At 41.5% G+C, this 21,994-nt stretch overlaps 1 protein-coding gene and 1 pseudogene across 1 annotated transcript in view; both read right to left on the bottom strand.

The window, feature by feature from the left end:
- Positions 1 to 21,994, bottom strand: part of SPATA48 (spermatogenesis associated 48) — a 59,628-nt gene that overhangs the window by 23,500 nt on the left and 14,134 nt on the right. The window contains exons 4-6 of the mRNA XM_055300779.1: positions 6,045 to 6,107; positions 1,780 to 1,918; positions 155 to 222 (exon numbers count right to left, since the gene is read on the bottom strand). Coding sequence (XP_055156754.1) covers positions 155 to 222; positions 1,780 to 1,918; positions 6,045 to 6,107 — 270 coding nt within the window. The remainder of the gene's footprint in view (positions 1 to 154; positions 223 to 1,779; positions 1,919 to 6,044; positions 6,108 to 21,994) is intronic.
- LOC129494248 (2-hydroxyacyl-CoA lyase 1-like) lies at positions 7,785 to 21,918 on the bottom strand (annotated as a pseudogene).

The following is a 21,994-nucleotide window of genomic DNA, read 5'->3' as shown; positions in this document are numbered from 1 at the left end:
CACGGGGATGGAAACCTGAGGTCTCTGGAATGTTCTCCAGAGGATATGCCCCTCAGCCCCTCTCTAAGCCATGAACTAGAGCACCAGACATATTAATGACGAATCTGTGAGAGTAAAAAATTTAGTGATGAGAACACAAGGAGATAAAACTTACAAAGTAACTGGCTTGACTGGTGCCAAGAACGACCTTGTTTGAAATCTGTCCCAGAGTCCACCAACCATCTAAAATCGGCATCAAAATGAATGACATATTTAGTGAACAAGTTATTGTCATTTTTTGTCTATGAGCTCCAGGGGCCTTAACCATCCCCACCGTGTGAAAGGCAAGCCTCAGTCTCCCAACGGAAGGCACTCCCCAGGCATCCTTAGCAACTCAGGGGTTTGCTCCAGGACCCCTCCTGCTCTCTGCTCTGCTCTCAGACCCGTGGTTCCCATTTGCTTTCCCACAGCTGGAAGCTGCCTCCTCATCCACCTCCTTTGGTTTGAGGCCCTGCAAAAGGTCTGATTTGGGTTTTCATCCCAGAGACTATGCTCATTAGATCCGCCCTGGCCCACAGTATTCATATACATAATTATTCTCCTCTTTAACGCCATGTGTTGAACACGGTAGAGAGCTTCATCGTGAGAGATGGTCCTGGGGCTTGTCAGGCCTCTGAGGGATGAGGAACAGAGCAAAAGGATGAGAGATTCAATGCAGGTCGGAGGTGCACTGCAAGCACAGAGCAGGGCCATCTAGTCCAGGGTCGGGAGGGCAGGAGGGAGGTCCGAGAGAAGACCTGAAAGAGTCACAGGACTTGACCTGGAGAAAATGAAACCCTGAAGGTAGTGGGACACTGTCTGCAAAAGACGTGGTGTGAGGAAGAGCGCGGATTTCACAGAGGCTCAGCGTAGAGCACTGATTTCACTTTACAGAAAGTGACGGGTTTTAATGAGCGGAGCGATAGGAAGTGATTCACGATTTAGGAAAAGTACCCTGGCTGTAGTGTGGATAGTGTGGTAATTCGTATGCTGAGTTCTTGACGTTCAGAAATGGAAACTGAGGGGCGCCTGGGGGGCTCAGTCAGTTAAATGTCCAACTCTTGATTTCTGGTCAGGTCATGATCTCAGGGTCATGAGATGAAGCTCCGCATTGGGCTCCGTGCTGAATGTGGACCATGGCTAAGATTCTCTCTCTCCCACTGTCCCGCCCTGCCCTCTTTTTCTAAAGAAAAAAAAATATACAATATATAATATATATAATATAATATAATATAATATAATATAATATAATAATATAATATAAATGAAACCAGACATCTCTGGAGACAATCACCTCGGCTTTGTTTTGCTAGATAGTAAGAGCGCCGTGACTCACGGGTTTCCCCATTCTGTCTCAGAGCACAGGGGTTAGTTCAAGGTTCAATTTCAAGAACTGTTCTGGACACAGGTTCTCTGGTGGAATCATAACTGTTTTTCCATGCCTTAGTCATTATTTACTCCTCCTTGTGCATTTTTGATTTTTGAGATGGAGGCAGTCTTTAAATGAAATTTTTAAGAAGTCCAGTGTAGGTAATATTGAACTATTTGAGGTCACTGATGACTTTATGGTTATGGCACTTCCAGTCCATAAATATATACGTCTCCTTGTTCTTTCCACAATTCTTACGATAAAATGAGTATTTGGGTTTTGGCCTTCAGCTTAGAAATAAATGCACGGTTGCAAAAGTGCAACTATATATATATATATATTTTGGTAAAGGCATTATTATGCACACACGACTGAGGTCCCTACTCACCAACCTGGGTTATTGCCGGGGCCCCTTCATATCTTTTCAGTGTAAAACACTGTGAAACCAGGTCAGCAGCTTTCTCCACCGTTGTTTCTTCTGGATCGGGTTTCGGTGGTAGCATCTTGTCCCAAGGAACAATTTCATATGCTCTGTGAAATGATCAATTAAGGACGTTTTATGAAAAATGAATATTCGGATGGCATGAGCCCCAGCAGTGTCATGCAACGTGGCGGGTAGATTTTGAGGTGTCCCCCACGATTCCTGCCCCCTGGTTACTTATCAGACACAAGTCCCTCCCCTCTGCTGTGGGAGAGCAGATGAGAATGACAAGATGTCACTCCCACGATGCTTTGTCGGCAACTTTATACGGCCAAGCGGTTGTGCCTACATAGTTAAGGTTCCCGATTGGTTGAATATGAGTTAATCAAAAGGTGGATTCTCCTAAGTAGGTGACCCAAACAGGTGAGCCCTCCAAGAGAGACACACACACACAGCAGACACGCTTCAGCTGGCCTTAGAGAAACGCCTCACGAAGGGCACGTGGGGCCCAGTCGGTTAAGCATCTGACTCTTGATTTCGGCTCAGGTCATGATCTCAGGTCCTGGGATCGAGCCCTGCATCGGGCTCCCTGCTCATCGAGGAGCCTGCTTCTCTCTCTCCCTTTGCCCCTCCCTCTCTTTGAAATAAGTAAATAAAGTCTATAATAAAAAAAAGAAAAGAAAAAGGAAACACTTCACGAGCCCAGCAGCTGGAACCAAGTGCATCGGGCTCCTGGAGGGCGAGCTGCGCCCCAGCCTCGTGGGGGATGCGGGTCCCCGCCCGGGAAGCTCGGGCCCTGAAGCCAGCTGGGCTCCGGCACTGCCACGTGGTCACGGGCCGCGCGGCGGTAGGAAACCAGTGCCTTTAATTATCCGCATCTCCCAGCTCGCGCACAGACACTGCCCTTGACTTCGGCAGCAGGGCAGGAAGGCCATCGGCTTGCAGGTAAACAGACTGTGGCTCCTGGTGGCGGGAGTCAGGACGCAGGTCCGGGGCTCCGCCCGCAAGAGTGGGCCACGCTCCCGTTGCCCCCCGCGATCCCGAGTCACAGGGCCTGCAGCGTGGTGCCAGGAGGCCAGCCACGCGGGTGAAGGAGCGCCGGGCGCACAGGCTTTACAGCTAACGGTACCACCTTGGATTCCAAGGCGCGGAAGTTCTGTGGTTTCGGACCCGCAGAGACGCAGGACACATGCAGCTGCGTCGACTGCCTCCCACCGAATCCTGAAGGAAAACCAAAGAGCTCTCGTTCCAGGGGCCGCACCGGAGGGACAGACGGACGGATGGCCGGAGCTCCGGCAGCCCCAGCGCCAGCATCCCGCCCCCAGCGCGCCCAGCCGCAGGCTCCAGCCATCAACGAGCCTTCTCCTTCTCGTAGTCAGTTTGCAAACACTGACTCACCAGTGATCCTCCTTCCCTCGACTAATTCTTATCCAGAGATTATTATGTTCCAAGTACTGTGCTAAGGGCTTGGGATGAAAGAGTGGATAAGGAACGACATAAAAATTATATTTACCGCATAAAATGATACGAGGATTCATTAAATTAATATTTGTGAACCTAAATAGCACAGCGATGGCTCCACACCGGTGGTCACTGGTGCGCAGATGCTTTCAACTCACTCACCCTGAAACGACCGTGGCCTAAAGAAAGGCTAATAAGTCTTATGAAATAGTTTTAATTGTAGCAAAAGCTTAAACGGCGCATTTTTTGGATATAATATCTGAATGGTTCTGTGAGCTGAATTAAATCTTGCAAGATGCATCTCTGAGCCTCTGATGCATTCCACGAATATTTTATAGAATTTTCCATTCACGTTATACAAGTTTGTTTTCCCTAAGAAAACTTTTATATGATACTTTTTAAAGAGACTATCGAATAATGTGATGTCATACTTTGTTTCCTCAGAAATTCCTAGGTTCATGAGCAAAGCATCATGAGTTCAGCCAAATTAGTAACTAAGAGGACCGCAGAATTTTTTCTGAGAGACGCTAAGATGTGAATACGACAGAAAATGGAATGAAAAGCCAGAGAGAGGGCGCCTGGGGGGCTCAGCAGTTGAGCCTCTGCCTTCAGCTCAGGGCGTGACCCCGGGGTCCCAGGATCGAGTCCTGCATCGGGCTCCCCGCAGGGAACCTGCTTCTCCCTCTGCCTGTGTCTCGGCCTCTCTGTGTCTCTCGTGAATAATAATAATAATAATAATAATAATAATAATAATAATAATGCCAGAGAGGAAATTAGAGACCATTTCCTTAAAATCCTTCATGTTTAACATGAGAAAGTTGAGAATCCGGGGTCTCACCAGTGGGCCCCAGACTGGGAATGCTTTCTTCAGAGCTCTTTACTCAACTTGTTCTAAGATTCTGAAACCCAGATCCATACCATGTTTCTTTCTCCTTCCTTCCTTCCTTCCTTCCTTCCTTCCTTCCTTCCTTCCTTCCTTCCTTCCTTCTCCTGGGAAACTCCCTATTCCTGAGGACACCTCGTGAAGCCTGGGGGTGTGTGTGCCGTCAACATGCAAGTGGCCTGGGAAGCTGGTGGCTGAGGCTCCCCTGCTGGGTCCAGCGCCTCAGAGGGAAGGACTTGGGGGGGACCCAGCGCTCTGGGGCACTCATCCGGGTGGCCGGCTCCCCGGCCTCAGGGCAGCCACCCCTCTGCACCTGCCTCCCCTCTCTCTGTTGCTCTGCTGCCTTCAAAGCCTCCCCGGGCCACCGCACTCATCTCCTCCCGGGATCGTGGCCCTCGGCCCTTGGCAGCTCTGCGCGCCCCTCCAGCACCCTGATCGAGCCTGCCAACGCGTGTCCCTAAGCCCAGAGCCCCACACTTCCCTCCGGTAGCTCGGCCACAGCCCCCTGGCCCACAGCCCCCTGGCCCAGGGTCGAGGCCACCGGCAGGTGTAGCGTCCCCTTATCCGGCCCGTCTGGCGCCGAGCCCCGGCGTCTCTCTCTGGGCTCGGGCCCCACCACAGCCGTGTCGCCTGCTGACCCGGCGACCTCCGTCCGCGCTGCTGTTCGGCCTGGAGCCCCGTTGATCTTGACCCGTCTCCTCGAGGCCCGTCCCCTCCACCTGGAAACCGTGCTGCTCCGGCCCAGGTGCAGGTGCAGGTGCAGCCCGAAGCTGCAGGGCCGACCCTCCCGAGGGCGCCCTCCTCCCTCGCCGGCGCCCGCGCTGCCCGTCTGTCCTGCCCTCGCGTCCCTCCGGGGAGGCCCCGCGGCTCTGGCTGCTCCCGGTGCCCGCGGCCACGGGCTCCAGGCCCTCCTTGCCTTCCCCCGCTTCTCCCCCTAACTCCCGCTGGTCCCACCCTGCTCCAGGCCCCAGGCCTTGTTCTTCCCCGGCCCGGGCGCACCCTCTCCAGCCTTCGGGGCCCTCCATGTCCCTCCACCTGGAGAAGGGCCACTGCAGAGATCCACGGATCGCTCCTTCAGGGACGCCTTCCGAGCCCTCTCAACGCCCGACCCCGGCGGAGGGCCCAGGCCTCCTCCCCTAAGGACGCCTCCCAGGGGCGCCCTGGATGCTCTCATCCTGTTCCAGCTGCTCCCTTCAGCGGCCAGACTCATCCCCTCTGAGATGGGAGCTGTGTTCAAGTCCAGCGTGTGCTTGTGGCCCACCACCCTCTAGAATGAGAGCTCTTGGGGCAGGGACATCCTCGTCGCCGTAGTCCCGGGTGACACTCGTGGCCCAGGGCACAGACACCCAGCAAGTGCTGCATGCGGCCGTGCTCCCAGTAAACCACCTCCTTCAGGCCCTCCTGCTTTTGTTGTCTGTGCTGCTGCACTCTTACCTCCTCTCCTCTCTCACCATTTCCTTTCTGCTTTGGATTTATTCTTCTATTAAACACAGTTTTTCTTTAAGACTCTCCTTGACCTCATTTTAGCCGTCAATGTGAGTATCTGCGTCTGATGTTCTCTGCATTACTCACCTAATCTGGGCCATGGTGGACACAAAGAGGATGTGTCATGAAAGGAGACATAGAAACAATTCATTTTTCCAATTTTTAGTATCTTTTAAAAAGCTTGATTTGTTTATTTGAGGGAGGAGGGACAGAGGGAGAAAAGGAAGGACAGGGAAAGTCTCAAGGAGACTCCCCACTGAGCACAGAGCCTGAGGCGGGGCTCCAGCCCAGGACCCGAGATCATGACCCGAGCGGAAATCACCATCAGCTGCTTACCCTACTGAGCCCTCCAGGTGCCCCCAGAAATACATTTTTTAAATCAAAATTCTACTGGGAAAAATGCTTACTTTTGTGTTGAGGATTTGTAAAATGAGTCCTTTGCATCGTATTTCCTGTTTGGTTGGGATAAGCCAGGATGCGGTTATACATAGAATCAGCTGTTGGTGGGTTGTTAGTTGGTTTATGTGGTTCTATAAGGGGCTTATCTTTGAAGGGGGTTGGGGCAAAGGGGGGGGTGCGATCAATGGGGGGGCACCACCGACGAGGGCCGGGGAGCCTGTCAACGTTTACGGTTTCACAGTGGGGGGTCCTGGTGTTTCATCTGCCCACATCGGCCATATTGCGTTCGGTTTTTTGCCGCCTTGGGTGTTACCTCCCTGTGTATTATGTTATTTTATGTTATCTATTTGTCGGTGTGCCATTCTTATTGGGTTAGGCATATCTAGGGTGGGTGGTTTGCGAGTGTTCGCGGGTATCAGGGGAATTGGGTTAGGAGGGCATGATAATGGGTTGGGTTTATAAGAGTTTTTGGAGATGAGGGCGGGGAGGAGTTGGTGTGGTATGAGTGGGAGGATATGTGGGACAAGCAGGAAGGGAGTGGGATAGAGGTGGGATGGTATTGGTAGGTGGTGGTGTAGGGGGACGGGTAGTGAGCGTGTTTGTGGATAGGTGGGTTTGGGGGCCTTACGAGTAGTGCATGGGGGTAGAGGAGCGGAGGTGGCAGGCGTGGTGAAGGGGGGGGGGGGGGGAGGGGGGGGGAGGAGGACGGCAATGGCAGCGGGTGGAGGTTGGGAGGGTAGGGGGAGGTCGGGGTGCTAGGAGGTGGTTCGGACTGGAGTTAGATGTAGGGGGTTAGTTAGATAGGCGCTAGGGTCTATACCATTCTGTTTGAATTTAGAATTCCAGTTTAATGGTTATGATTGTTTAGTAACCTAAATACATCTCACTGACTTCTGGACTGTTCTCCTTGCTTTCAAGTGCATGGAGTATGACTGGCTGCAGGTATTCTGTGTCCGCCCACCCCCACCCGCTCGTAATATTTAGGATATTTGTCTTGGTTTTCCTATGGAGGAAATTTGTTCAGGAGAAGACATATCTCTTTCATCTGGCTTAAAATTTCCTGTGCTTCTCTAATCTGAGAATGCACACTCTCACCAGTTTAGACGAGTCTCCATTTTTATTTCTTTGTTGGCAGTGGATTCACTTTATTCTCTTCTAATGAAGATCCCATTAAGCAAATACTAGAATTCCTCATTCTGTTCTCCACGTGTCCTAACTTTTGCATCTCTCCATCCTTAAATTCCCCTTCTAGCCTTATCCACTTTCCTGTTCACCACACTTCCTTCTTCCCGTTTTTAGTGTCTGTTTAAACTTGCATGTCAGGGATCCCTGGGTGGCGCAGCGGTTTGGCGCCTGCCTTTGGCCCAGGGCGCGATCCTGGAGACCCGGGATCGAATCCCACGTGGGCTCCCGGTGCATGGAGCCTGTATCTCCCTCTGCCTGTGTCTCTGCCTCTCTCTCTCTCACTGTGTGCCTATCATAAATAAAAAAAAAAAAAAATTTAAAAAAAAAAAAATAAATAAACTTGCATGTCATGTATTTTTTAATTTCACCAAGGCTACATCTAGTGAAATCATGTAATATTCTGCTAGTAGGATGAATCATACATTTTTTTTCACTTAGAATTGTTTTCTAAAATTTTTTATTGGTACAATAATTTTGACATTTTAGTAATTTTGCTGTGAAAAATGAAATTCCACCTTACAAGAAAGAGGAAACTCTTCAAGACCACTCCGTGGCATCTTTACTTACGTATCAGAGCAAATCAGCCAGTGAAAATCCGGGGCCTTCCATATGGCTCGTGGTTTAGTCAGATATTGGTAAGAGAGGGTTTAGTTGTGTCTGCCAAACTCTGCCTCAGTGATTTTTTGGAGTTCTTCTGGTTTTGTGTGACTACTCTTTGCCTCCAAATGCCGTCATAACCTGCTCATAATGTGAGTTTGGAAGAAGACTGACTGGAGGGGCCACCGGAGCAGCGTCTTCAGATTTTAACATCTCATTCCAAGTGTTTGCATTGAAATTTTGGTAAATTCCATTGTTGATCACCACCCAAAGTACAATGGGCAAGTTGTACATGCAGGTAGTTGCCACTTCCACGCCAGAAAGCCAAATGCGCGGTCTCCTTCCACACAGATGGCCCGCTGCCCTGGGTTTCTATCTTTAGCCACTATCGAGGCTGCACTCGAAGATCTCAGACCAACTCCCATCGTTCCAAAAGTACTCGCATCAAGCCTATGATGGGCAAGGTCGTTCTGAAGCTCAGTGTGTCCAATATCCATAGATTTGCTCCTTCACTCACCACAAAACAGTTTCCAGGTAGTTGTTCTGGAACATGGTCAAATGCTGTGTAATAATTCATAGGCAGGGATTTGGGGGAAGCTTATTTTGGCCCGTTGGAGATTATCCCCAAGATGGAGGGGGCACCCTCTGATATTCCTACACCAGAGAAGAGAGGCAAGTTTCTTCCATCTTAAACTACTGTGATCCTTGGGATGCAGCTTCCTTGCTCTTCATTTTTCCTCTCAGAGTTTTCTCCACTTGCACTCTGGAGGACACTACCACGGTGTTTTATAAAATTGTCCTAAAAACTGTCGAGGGACAGCGTTTATGTCTCCTAGCAAAGTCACAGCAGGCCTTACATTTTCCCCTCATTCTGTACAGATACCAGCCATATGATATCACTCCTATGTGGAATTTAGGAAAAAAAAAAAGAAAAAGAAAAAAAACAAGCAAAGGGGAAAAAAAGAGAGAAAACAAGAAACAGACTCTTAACTCCGGAGAACACACTGATGGTCACCAGTAGAATGAATTATATGGATTGATTTTTTTAAAAGATTTATTGTTATTTTTATGATAGAGAGAGAGAGACAGACAGGCAGAGGGAGAAGCAGGCTCCATGCCAGAAGCCCGACGCGGGACTCCATCCCGGGACTCCAGGACCGCACCCTGGGCCAAAGGCAGGCGCAAAACCGCTGAGCCACCCAGGGATCCCCTGGATTGATTTTTTAATGTCAAGGGCATATTTTTACTCCTGGGATAAACTTCACTTGATCATAATATATTATCCTTATAAATTACTCATTTTGATTTGCTAACACTTTGTAATCATTTTTGTGTCTCTGTACATGAAGAATATAATTTCTGTAATTTCCTCTTTTTTTGTAATGTCTGTGGTTTGGGAACATTAGGTTAAGTTGGACTTCTAAAACTAGCTGGAAAGTGTTCTTTCTTCTATTTTCTGAAATAACTTAGATTGATGTGATTTCTTCTGAGAATATTTGACAAAATTCAGCAGTGAAATCATCTGATCCTAGTGTTTTACTGCGGGCAGCTTTTTGATCAGAAAAATTAAATTTATTTAATACATTGGGGGCACTCATGTGTTCTATTTCATTTAGTAACGATTTTAGTAAGTTGTATTTCTAAAGGGATTTGTTCGTTTAATCTAAGATACTAAATGAACTGGCATACGGTAGTTCATAATATTTTCTTATTTTGCTTTGCGAATCAGCAGTAATAAACTTTTTCATTTCCAATGTTGGTAATATGTGTTCTCTCTCTTTTTCTTGATCATACTAATAAAATAGCTATCACTTTCATTGATCTTTTCAAAGAAACAGCTTTTAGCTTTAAGTTTTCTCTCTTAACGTATCTTTTCTCTTCTCATTGATTTCTACTCTTATCTTTTTAATCTGCTCTCTTCTTTTTGTTTTAACATTCTTCTGGTTCCTTAATCATTAATCTTGAATTTTCAGAACTTCCTTGTTTCGTAATATAAACATAAAAGGCTATTTTTTTTCTTTTCAGCAGACTTTTAACTGCATTATACAAGATTTGATAGCTTATATTTTCATCATTGTTCAACTTAAAACATTTTCTAAGTTTTCTTATGATTTCTTCATTGACCTTATGGATTATTTAGAAGAATGATTTTTAATTTAAAAGCATTCGATGTCTTTCTAAATATCTCATGGTTATTTATTTTTAATTTAACTCTGTGGTGGTTTAAGAACACAAATAGTATTCCAATACATTTAAAGATATGAAGACTTGTTTTGTGCTCCAGCATATGATTATGATCACTATATCATTTGTATTGATATGCTTTCTGTTCATTTACTTTCAGCCTATTTCTATCTTCATATTGAAAGTGTACCTCTTGTCAATCACATATAGTTGTATCTTGCTTTGTATAATCTCTGCCTTTCAGATGAAATGTTTAGTATATTAGCATTTAATCTAACAATTGATATATTAGGATTAGATGTACCATTTCATAATAGTTGTCTATTTGTCCCAATGTTTCTGTTCCTCTGTTCCCTTTTTCTTCCTTCCTTATATTATTGAAATGAGTGGGGTCTTTTAGAATTCCAATTTCTGTCATTGGGCGGCTCTTTAATGATACCCCATTATAGTACATTTCTGGGTTTTAGAGATTAAATTAGATGTCTTTAACTTTCCAGTCACTTGGGAATTGATATTGTACCAATTCACATAAAATGTACAAATGTCACAACCATGAGTCCATTTACCACACCTCACCATTCCTTATTCTATAGTTGTCACATATACTACATCTACATACATAATACACTTCAGAGAACAATATTAGACTCCTGTTTTAAACAGTTATGTAGGGGGCAGCCCGGGTGGCTCAGCGGTTTGGCTCCTGCCTTTAGCCTAGGGCCTGATCCTGGAGACCCGGGATCGAGTCCCATATCGGGCTCCATACAGGGAGCCTGCTCATGTCTCTGCCTCTCAATAAAAAAAAAAAAAAAAAAAAAAAAAAAAAAAAAAAAAAAAAAAGTTATGTATACTTTAAAGAAATTAAAAGGAAAAATAATCTTAAATAGACAAGATTTCTTGTAGTGCATGTTCATTGGCAATTTACTTCCTTTATTTTTCTCTTCTTGCAAAAAAATTTTGTTATGTAATCTTTTAATATGTTCAATATAATCAGGCCCCCAGATTTTTCCAGGTCCTAATCCCTGGAAACTGCATATGTTAGCTTGCACAGAGAAAGGTAATTTAGGTTGCAGATGGATTTAAAGTTGCTAATCAGGTGAATTTAAAATTGGAAAATTGTCCTAGACATTCAGATGGGCACAAAGCAATCCTAGGGTCCCTAAAAGTAGAAAGTCAAGGCAGAAGAGTAGTCAGATAAGGGAAGAACTCAACCTGCCACTGCTGGCTTTGAAGATGAGGACAAGACTCATGAGCCAAAGGATGCAGGTAGCAAGAAAATGGGATTCTACTTAAGAGTTTCTAGAAGGAATGCAACCTTGCCAACATCTTGATTTTAGCTCAGTGAGACCCATTTTTTACTCTGACCTCCAGAAGTATAAGATGATGGATTTATATTTTCTTAGCCACTGAATTAATGTTAATTTTTTATAACAGCAGTAGAAGACCAACATAGCCTTCATCATTGAAAGTGAGAGTTTCTAGATGTAGCGTTCTGTGTGATTTGTTTTTTTCTTTTGTAAATATGTCGCTCTACCGTCTTCTTGTTTCAGTAGTGTGATTAGAAAGAAGCCTGTAAAATTTCAACTTATTTTTCTCTTGCTGCTCTCAAAGTTCTCTTCGTCTCTTTTGCATCTGAGTATCAGATGCCTGGGCTTTTTGAAAAAAAATTTGTTCTGTTTGGAATTCAATAGGCCTCTTGAAAATTGTAAATATATATCTTTCACCAAATTTGGGGAAGTTTCAGTAATTATTTCTTCAAATATTATTTTCTGTTGCATTTTCCTTTACCTTTATTCTTGGACTACAATTAGTGTTAACTTTTTCATAATGTTCCATAGGTCTCTGAGATTCTTTTCATTTATTTTTTATTCTTTTTTTTCACCCTCTCCAAGTTCTATTTTTAAATCCTTAATATTTTCCTTGTCATAGCCTTCCTGCTATTCAGCCCATATCATTTCTATTTAAGATTTGGAAATTTTAGCTCTAAAATTTCCCTTTGGCTCTTTTTTTATATTCTATTTCCTTGATGAAAGTTCCTGTCTTGTGATTATGAATATATTCTCTACTATGTCACAGAGCACAGTTACAACAACTGTATTAAAATCCCTGTCTGGGGGGTGACAGGATGGCTCAGCCAGTTAAGGGTCTGCCTTCATGGTCATGATCTCCAAGTCCCCAGATGGAGCCCTGTGTCAGCTCCCTGCTCAGTGGGGAGTCTGCTTCTCCCTCTCCCTCTGCCCTCCCTGCTCCTGCGCTCTCTCTCTCTCTGTCCTTCTCAAATAAATAAAGTCTTAAAAACAAAAATCCCTGTCTTATAATTCTAGCATCTAGCCTATTTCCGTGTGTGCTGATCCCATTTTCCATGGTTATTATATGTTAAATAATTTTGGAATTTTTAATTTGAGGTTGTATGTTTTATGTGGAGAAGTCACAGGATTCTGCATCATTCCTGAGAGCATTTTGGGTAATAGTCAGATCTTAGGTCAGTACCTTGTTTGCCTTTGACAGAACTGCTTAGGGTCTGTTTTGAGCAGATAGTCCAGGGATCAACTGGACTTGGGCTGAGTTCATACATGGAACTATGGCTCCCTCTCCAGGTGCCTCCTGTTCTGGAGTCTTTCCTTTCATTCTTGGGACAGGCTCCATTCTTCCATCTCTTTAAGTAGAAAGACAGAGATTTCTATTGAATTTGTAATCACTTCAGTTTCCTGAATGTAGCCCACCTTCCACAATGGGAAAATGTTTCCACCCTGAGTTCACCATCTAGGGTTCAACTCTGAAATTTGCCAGATTTTGTTCCATCACCAGGGGTCTTGATCCAATGGATGGGTATTTCATCAGAGTCTGCAGTTGTTATTGGTGGGAGGGTTAGGCTCTTAGGAGCTTACTCTGCCACAGAGGAAGCAAAAATGTTTGATGATGTATTTTAAGAGAAATGCTTGATTTTAAAGAATCTTATTTGTTTCTTTTTCATATCTGCCTCTTCTCCTTAAGTCCTGTTCTTTCCTTAGAACTTCTATTTCTCAAAAATTAATGTGTATTCAGATGGTTCTATTATCTGAGGCTCTTTGGGTGAGAAGTCCTGCTCTGTCATACCTGCTGATATTGTCTCACAAGTGACCCTTTTCACGTACAGAGTATGATTTTGACTGTGATTTGGTTTAGTGATAGTTTTTCCTTGTGGGATCTTGCATGTTGATGCCACTTTGTGGAAATGTTCCCTCAGAGCATCACTTATTGTTTCTGGATACAAAATCTTTTCTTCTTTTTTTGATTTTAGAATGTGGCATTCCCATACTACATGTGTACTAAGAAATTGTGATCCATGTATCCACGTGGTACAGACCAAAGTTTCTATTTCCTCATGAATTAAATGCTGAATTTTCCCATTTATTGTCTTGGTCAGATGGCCAACTTCCTTCCGGTGTGTAAAAATTCATTCAAATTCCTACTCTTTGCTGAGACAGCCCTTGGTAGTACCTGTATTTACACAGCAAACTCAATTCCAAACATCCACCATGAGATTTCAGATGCCTGTTCCTATGTGGGTATTCAGATCCTAGCCCATGACTCTTCGGCTTTTAGCTAACCCAATTTCATTCCCCATTTCTATAGTAAAAGAAGCTCATTTTTATTTGGACCCCTGACCTTAGATTAAAAATGAGTTTTTCACAATTCCTTTGCAGCTAGTGCAATATTGAGTTCTGCCAACATCATTTAAAGTGCTGTGTCCATTTTCTGGAATAAGCCTTTAAAAGGGGGAAGTTGTCCCTCTTTGATTTTGCTTCTATCCTATCCTGATGCCCAACAGAATGTGTCTAGGAAAATATCATAGACTAGATCTGCCGGCTAGTCCAGGACCTATGGATTGTTACGTAAAAGAGAAATGAATTTTCATAGTGTCCCAACTGCAACATATTTGGGTCTCTGTTCTCCAAAGCTGCATCCAAGACAAATGTAATTTAAGCTGCACATCTATTTTTAGAACTGAACTTTCTCTTCCTTTTGGAAACTGGATCTTCCTCTCTCTCTTCTTGCTTTTGAGCTCAGCTAAGTATTAATTTTAAAATATATGTAGCATTAGAACATATCTGTAGTATTTCCATGTGGTGATAGGAGGTGATAGGGAGGATTTGTGGGAAAAGCTCATTCTTTGATAATTCTGAAAGGAAGCTTCTTAATCCTGAATTCTAGAACTGTGAGATTTACATACAGGAAAAGGTGTAGATTTCTACTGTGCAATTTAACCAGTTTTACTTAAATTAGAAAGTCATATAACCAATACCTCAGGCAAACTATAGAATGCTTTTGTCATCTCTCCAAATACTTCATTTCTAATTTCAATCAATCTTCACTCTCTGTAGGCAGCCACTATTCTATTTTCTATTACTAAAACTTAGTTTTTGCTTGCTCCTGACCTTCACGTAATTGGAATCAGGAGGTATGTACCTTTTGAGCCTGGCTTTTTTTGTGCTTATGAATATTGGCTCTTTAACAAGGATTTATTTATTTATTGGGAGGGGAGGGGGAGAGGGAGAGGGACAGAGAAAAGTCTCAAACTGACTCCTGCTGAGCTTGGAGCCAGACACAAGGCTCAATATCTTGACCCTGAGATCATGACCTGAGCTGAAATCAAGATTCGGACACTTAAGCCACTGAGCACCCCAGCTGCCCCTTAATATTGGCTTTTAATATTGTTGAGCTTCTCCCATGTTCTCTGGTCGATATCAGTGGTTTACCTTTTTTTTTTATTGAATACTATTCTGTTCTATGATCTATTAATCCATTTTCCTTTTGATTGATTTTTTGTGTACATATTAATTAAGCTGCTACATGCATTCTTGTATAAGTCGTTTTGTGGACACAGACTTTGATTTTATTGGGTAAATACTTAAAAATAGAATTACTGGGTCCTGGGATAGATGTATCACTTTATAAGATACACCAAAGGTATCAGAAGTCCAGTTGCTCTCCGTCTTCACCAACATACAATGTTGCCTAACAACTTTTCCTTGAAAAAAAAATAATTTCAAATTATACACATATTAAAAAATACTGAGGCAAAGAATTATTTACTTGCTCTTTTTACATCATACTAACTTCCTGATGGTTTTCAAGCATCTTAGTTTTAGACATTCTGGTGGGTATTCAGTAGTATTTTGTTTTAGTTTCTATTTGCACTTCCCTCACAACTGAAAATGTTGACCACCTTTTCACGGGCCTATTGGACACATATATCTTTTTTCATGAAACATTTATTTCAGTCTTGAGGGATTTTAAAAAATCTTTTTGCTATGAAGTTGTGGCAATTCTTTATATATCCCGGTTCACAGACCTTTGACAGATATTGCAAGCATTTTCTTCCAGTTTGTGGTTCACATTTGTGTTTTCTTAACAGTGGTCCAAAGAGCAAAAGACTTTAATGTTAACAGAGAGAATTTTTTTCAAAGTATAGTGATTTTGACATCCTCTGTGAGAGATTTTTGCCAACCAACGTTGCAGATATTTTATCTTGCATTTTGTTTTAGAAGCTTCTTCCAGCTAGTGTTTCAGTTTAGGTCAATGACCAGCACAAAGCAATTTTTGAGAAAGGGATAAAGACTCCTCTTCCACACGGATGTCCAGCTGTTCAGAGACTATTTGTTGAAAATATTGTGTGTAAACCATTGAACCGTCTTGTTACTTTTGTGTAAAACCAGTCTATTTCTGGACTCTCAATTCTTTTCGGTTGATTTCTCTATTATTACACCAAAACAATACTGTCTTTCTTGCAGCATTACAGTGGGTCTTCAAATCAGGTAGATTAAGTTTCCTACTGCATGATTTTTTTCAAGATGTAAATTAATGTAAATTTCAGAGACAAAAGCAACTTTGCACAAAAAAAGCACAGAAGAATTATGTTAAGGAAACCAATGCAACTATTTGGAGCTTAATTTGAATATTGATATCTTAAAAAACACTGAATTTTCCACTACATGAAAATGATCTATTTCTGAATGTTGTTAGGTCTCCTTTTATTTGTCTCAGCATTTTGAGATAGTTTTTAGTGCAGAGCTCTGAATATCTTTTATTAAATTTTTTCCCTAATGTTATAGTTTCTAAAATGTTATTGTAGTGGTATTTTTATAATTAGAAAAAAATATTTTTTTTGTATTTTGGCCTTCAATCATTGACAGAGATAATAATAATATATAAATGTATATTTAAATTCTGTTAATACAATAAATCACATTCATTGATTTCTGAATGGTAAGCCAATCTTGCAATCTTGGGATAATCTCTACTTCATCATGATGTATTATCCATTTTATATATTGCCAAATTTAACTTAATCAAATATTATTAAGTATTGTTTTGTTTGTTCGTAGGTATATTAGACTATAATTTTTGTTGTAATATAGTTTTTGTATTTTGGTGACAGGGTTCTGTTGTCCTGAAATCTATTATTTGGATATGATGATATTATTTCTCCCTTAAATATTTTATCTTATTCATTGGTAAAACTACCTTAGTATAGAGTTTTCTCTGTAGAAAATGTTTTGATAATCACTGCAACTATTTTCATAGACACAGGTCTATTGAAGTTTTCTCATGTCAGTTTTGGTAAGTTGTGTTTTTAAGGAATTTGTTTTATCTAAGTTGTCAACTTCATTGGCATAAATACCATTTTTTAATAAAAAATAAACTGTATTGAGGTAATAGTGTACTTGCAATGACTGTAACCCATTAACCCATACAATTTGATGAATTATGTACAACCACTCATAACACACAATATTCAGAGCGTTTACATTTTGCTAAAAGATTCTCATGCTCCTTGGCCACTCACATCTACCTCTCATCCCAGGCCAGGGCGACAGGTGGTCTATTTTTTTGTCACTCTGTATTGGTTTGAATTTTTAGAATTTCATTCAAGTAGAATCAGTGGTATATAATATTTTGTTTCTGACTGCATGATTTTGAGATTCATTCATCTTGTTGCATGTATCATTAGTTTGGTCCTTTTGATTGCTTGCTAACTACTATTCCATTGTATGGATATACCATTTCTGTTCATTCTTTCACATGCACATAAACATTTAGTTTCCATTTTTAGACTGTTATAGAGTAAAGCTGATTTCAACTTTAATGTCCAAGTTTTTGTGTGGACATATATTTAAATTTGTCTTGGCCAAATATCTAGCAGTGGAATGGCTGTTACATGACTGGCATAGGTATATGTCAATCTTACAACATGTTCGAGAGTTTCCAAAGTAGTTACCATTTCACATTTCCCAGCATCAGTGTGTGAGTCCCACTGTTCTGTATCCTTGCCACACTTGGAATTTTCAGTTGTTTTAATTTTAGCCATTGTAAGGATATATGATATTTTAAATTATATTTACTGATAACTCAGCATGTTAAGTATCTTTTCACTGTTTATTTGTCATTCTTCTGTTGTGTGTGTGTGTGTGTGAAATGTCTGTTCAGATCTTTTAGCCATCTTTCATTTGGGTTGTTCATCTTGTTATTACTAATTTTAAGATATCTTTATATGTTCTAGATATATGACTGTGGATATTTCTCCCATTGTTTCATTTTCTTAATGATGTCTTTTAAAAATTCAACTATTTCAAAAAGTTTTATAATCTTAATTTTATGTTGAGGTTATTATCCATTTTAGGTTTTTTTTGTATATGGTAATGTAGTAAAACTTTTTGTATATGTATATGGTAATAAAATAAAACTTGACTTTTTTTCTCAGAAGGATATCCAGTTGTTTCAGTAGTTTTCTTTCTCCATTAAAATATCTTGGCACATTTTTTTAAAAAAAATCAATGGCAATGTAGGTAGAGGACTCTGTTCCTGGACTATATTTCCCATTGCTCCATTTGTCAATCACTTTGCCAACTGGTATTGATTATTGTAACTTTATAGTAAGATTTGGTATTGATTATTGTAACTTTATAGTAAGACTTAAAATCAGGTAGCACAAATCCTCTAACTGTATTCTTTCTATCCAAAATTGTTTTAGCTGCTTTAAGTTTTTCAATTCATAGAGATTTTATAATAGGCTTGTAAATTTCCACAAAACAGCTTCTTAGGATTTTGATAGGGTTTGTATTGAATCTACAGATCAATTGGAGAAGTATTACTATATCAACAAATCCTCCAGCCCATTAACCTGGCTTATTTTCCATTTATTTATGTCCTTGTTAATTTATTTCACTCAGTAATGTACCAAAGTTTTCAGTGGAAAAAAAATGCATGTATTTTATTAAATCTTACGCGGTTCTTGGTATTACTGTCAATGGAGTCTTTTAAACTTTCATTTTCTAGTTGTTTGTTTCTCATATGTAAGATTACAATTGATTTTTGTACATTAACAATAAGCCTATGTCTCTGATAAATTCAACATCAGAGGTGCCTAGTTGGCACAGTTAATTGAGCATCTGACTCTTGGGTTTAGGTTCAGGTCATTATCTCAGGTTCCTGAGATCAAGCCCTGCGTCAGGCTCTGCACTGAGCATGGAGTTTGCTTGAGATTCTTTCTTCTTCTCTCTCTCCCCCTCCCACTCATTCTCTCTCTCTCTCTCTCTCAAATAAATAATCTTAAAAAAAAAACCCTCAATATCATCCTGTCATCTCTACACGAGATGGTTTTTCTTCTTTCTTTCCGATATTTATGGTTTCTATTTCTTTTTCTTGCCTTTTTGCAATTGCTATCCCCTCCACTAAATGGAAAATGGTAGTGATGATAGCAGGCACTTTTGTCTTCTTCCTGATATTCAGAGAAAGACATTTGGTCTTTTTTCATCATTTACTTTAGCTTCAGGTTTTTCACAGATGCTCTATATCACATTGAAGATGTTCTCATCCAAGTCTAATTTGCTGAGAGTTTTGATCATAAATGAGCATTGATTTTTTTTCCCTTTAGTTAATGATACTCTTGGTCATTTCTGATCCTTTGCTTCTCTGTATCTATTTGACAAAGAACTTGTCCAATTCCACATAAATACAGCTAAGATATTGATTTGGATTCCACTGAAACTACAAAACAACTTAATAAGAGAATACACACGGTTTTCCCATCTTACACTTCTATTTCTATTTAACATGGTTTTCTTGTAGTCAGCATATATAGTTAGGCATTGATTTTTTTTTATCCAACATAAAAATTGCTGACTTTCAATTTCATTATATTAGATTGTAGCTAATATAACACCTGACATAATTTGGTTTAAATGCAGCTGTATTTACTGCTTGTTTCATCTTTTTCTTTTCCTTTTATGTTACTTTCTTTTGTATTATTTGAGGTGTTTTTTTCTTTTTCTTTTTTTAAAAGATTTTATTTGTTTATTCATGACAGACAGACAGAAAGAGGCAGAGACACAGGCAGAGGGGGAAGCAGGTGCCCTGCAGGGAGTCCGATGTGGGACTTGATCCCAGGACCCTGAGGTCACGCCCTGGGCCAAAGGCAGACGCTCAACTGCTGAGCCATTTGGGTGCCCCTTTTTTCTCTTTTTCAAATTTCATTTTGTTTCCTCCTACTAGCTTATTGCCTATGATTGGTTGATTGATAGATTAGCTTCTATTATTACAGTCACTCTAAGACTTATACATCTTTAATTCTAGGGTTTAAAGGATAATATTACACCACTTCATGAATAGTGTAAAAAATTACCATAGCATATGCCTATTTTCATCCTTATCTCCCTGGTGCTATTGTTGTACAATTTAGGTCTGCATGTACTGTACCCACAAAATACATTGCTACTATTGTCGGTTTAAGCATTCAATGATATTTGAAATTCAAAGAATCTCAAAATGAAAAATAGCATTTTCTATTTACCTACACATTTACCATTTCTCTTGACCTCAATTTCATTCCATTGTACAAACTCAAATTTTCACAGACACTATATTCTTTTGTCTAAAGTACCTCCTTCATGTCTGTTGGCAATAGATCCCTCAGCTTTATTTTTCTGAAAATGTCTACTCTGACTTTCTTTTTGAAATTTGTTATTGCTGGTTAATGTATTCTTTTTTTAAAAGATATATTTATTTGAGAGAGACAGAGAGAGCGCAAGCAGGAGAGGGGCAGCAGGAGAGAGAGAATCGCAAGCAGACTCCATGCTGAGTGTGGCGCCTGACGTGGGACTCGAGGTCACCACCCTGAGATCATGAGCTGAGCCAAAACCAAGAGTAGGATGTTTAACTGACAGAGCCACCCAGGCGTCCCGCTGGCTAATGTATTCTTAATTAACATTTTTTGATATGTAAAATATGTCTCCAAATTTTTGTAGCATGCACAGATTCTGATAAGAACTCGCTGTCATTCTTCTATGTATTCCTCTGTATATAATCCATTTTTTTTCCTCTAGCTGTTTTAAGATGTCTTTTTTATCGCTGTTTTCCAACAATATAATTTATGTGCATGGTTTCCTTTATCTTTATACAGCTTGGCATTTGTTGAGTTTCTGAGGTCTGTGGATTTAAAATCAGTTGGGAACAACACTGGCCGTTGTTTCTCCAAATATTTTTCCCACTTTCTTTTTCTTCTGTTACATGTGTATTAAACAGTGTGATATCATCCCACAGCTAACTGATGTTTTATTTATTTGTGTTCTATTTCATTTTGGATAGTTGCAGCTATGTTTTCAACGTTACCGACCGTTTACCCTGCCGTGTCTGAGCTGCTCTTAAAACTATATCCATTCATGGGTCATTTTAGACCTTGTGTTTTTCGTGTCCAAATGTCCTCGAGCTTTGTTTATGTCGCGCATTTTCCCCATCTCCACAGTTGTGGTTTCCTCTCCCACCTGAATGGATGAGACATATCTGCAGTGGCTGTTTTATATCCATGTCTGCTGTTCCTTCACGTCTACCGCTTCCAGGTCCGGTATTTGACTCGGTGTTCCTCCTGACTAGGGGTGATATCTTCCTACTTCTCAGTGTGTAAATTACTTTCTTTTAGTACTTATGGGTTTTTGAATACTTGGGTTGTTGGTTGCTAAAGCTTGTTGTATTCTTAGATACTGTTAGGTTATGTTCCAGCACAAAGTTAAGAAATCAAAATCAGAAGATGCTTTTCACACCCTGGGGCAAGTCCACGGAGACACTGGAGGGGGCTAACAAAGTGTTCTACAAGTTCCCTCATCCAGCCTGCGGGGGCCCGACCCGTCCTCTGCCCTGTCCGAGCTTCAGAGAGCGACCACGACCATGCAGCGCTCTACAGCACGGGCCTCCTCCCCGCAAGTCATTTCTTTCCTGCTGGCACTGCACAGAGCACTGCTCGCGGACCTGCACGCCCTCTGCACCAGCTCTCCAGAGCTCTGTCTCTGCGGCTCCCTGCTCTCTGCGGCCCTAGTCTGCAGACTCCAGATGCCTTGGGCTCCCAGAACTCCAATCTCAGTCTTCTCAACTCAAGAAGGCATGGGCTTAGTTTCCCTGGACTGAAGCTTGGAAACTGCCTACAGGCAGAGAACGAGTGAGGTTGTACAGTTCACATGCTTATTTTCCCTCCGGGATGCCAATCCTTCAGTGTCCAGAAACTGTTATTTCTCATATTTTTTCCAATTTTCTATGTGTTTAAGGCAGACAAGTAAATGCAGCACCTGAAACTCCATCTCCTCTACTTCATTTATATCTTTTCTTATTTATTTTTAAAGCTTTTTTTTGTACTTTCTTCTGGTTTACTTTGCTGTTCATTTTCTAGCTTTGGAGAAGGGACTGTCACTCACCAGGAGGGTGCTCCCAACATCTATGGGAAGAAGTCAGAATGCTGCTAGCTATTCTACATTGCACACAGTAGTCTTTCATGGCAAATAATTTTCTAACCCAAAATGTCAATGGTTCAAGGTTGACAAACCCTGGTTGAACCTTACTAATTCTATTCCGTTGATTGTTTTTTCCTTCCGGGGGTTCCACCGACATGGATACCATTTTTCCTTTGCCTATCTTTCATATTTTTAGTGGATTCATCTCCTTTTTTCTATTGGATTCTTTCCTG

This window comes from Nyctereutes procyonoides, unplaced genomic scaffold, assembly GCF_905146905.1.
Source record: "Nyctereutes procyonoides isolate TBG_1078 unplaced genomic scaffold, NYPRO_anot_genome, whole genome shotgun sequence".
In the NCBI taxonomy this organism is placed as follows: Eukaryota; Metazoa; Chordata; class Mammalia; order Carnivora; family Canidae; genus Nyctereutes; species Nyctereutes procyonoides.
Note: the sequence above shows the minus strand (reverse complement) of the source record. Positions and strands in the feature narration are given on the sequence as shown.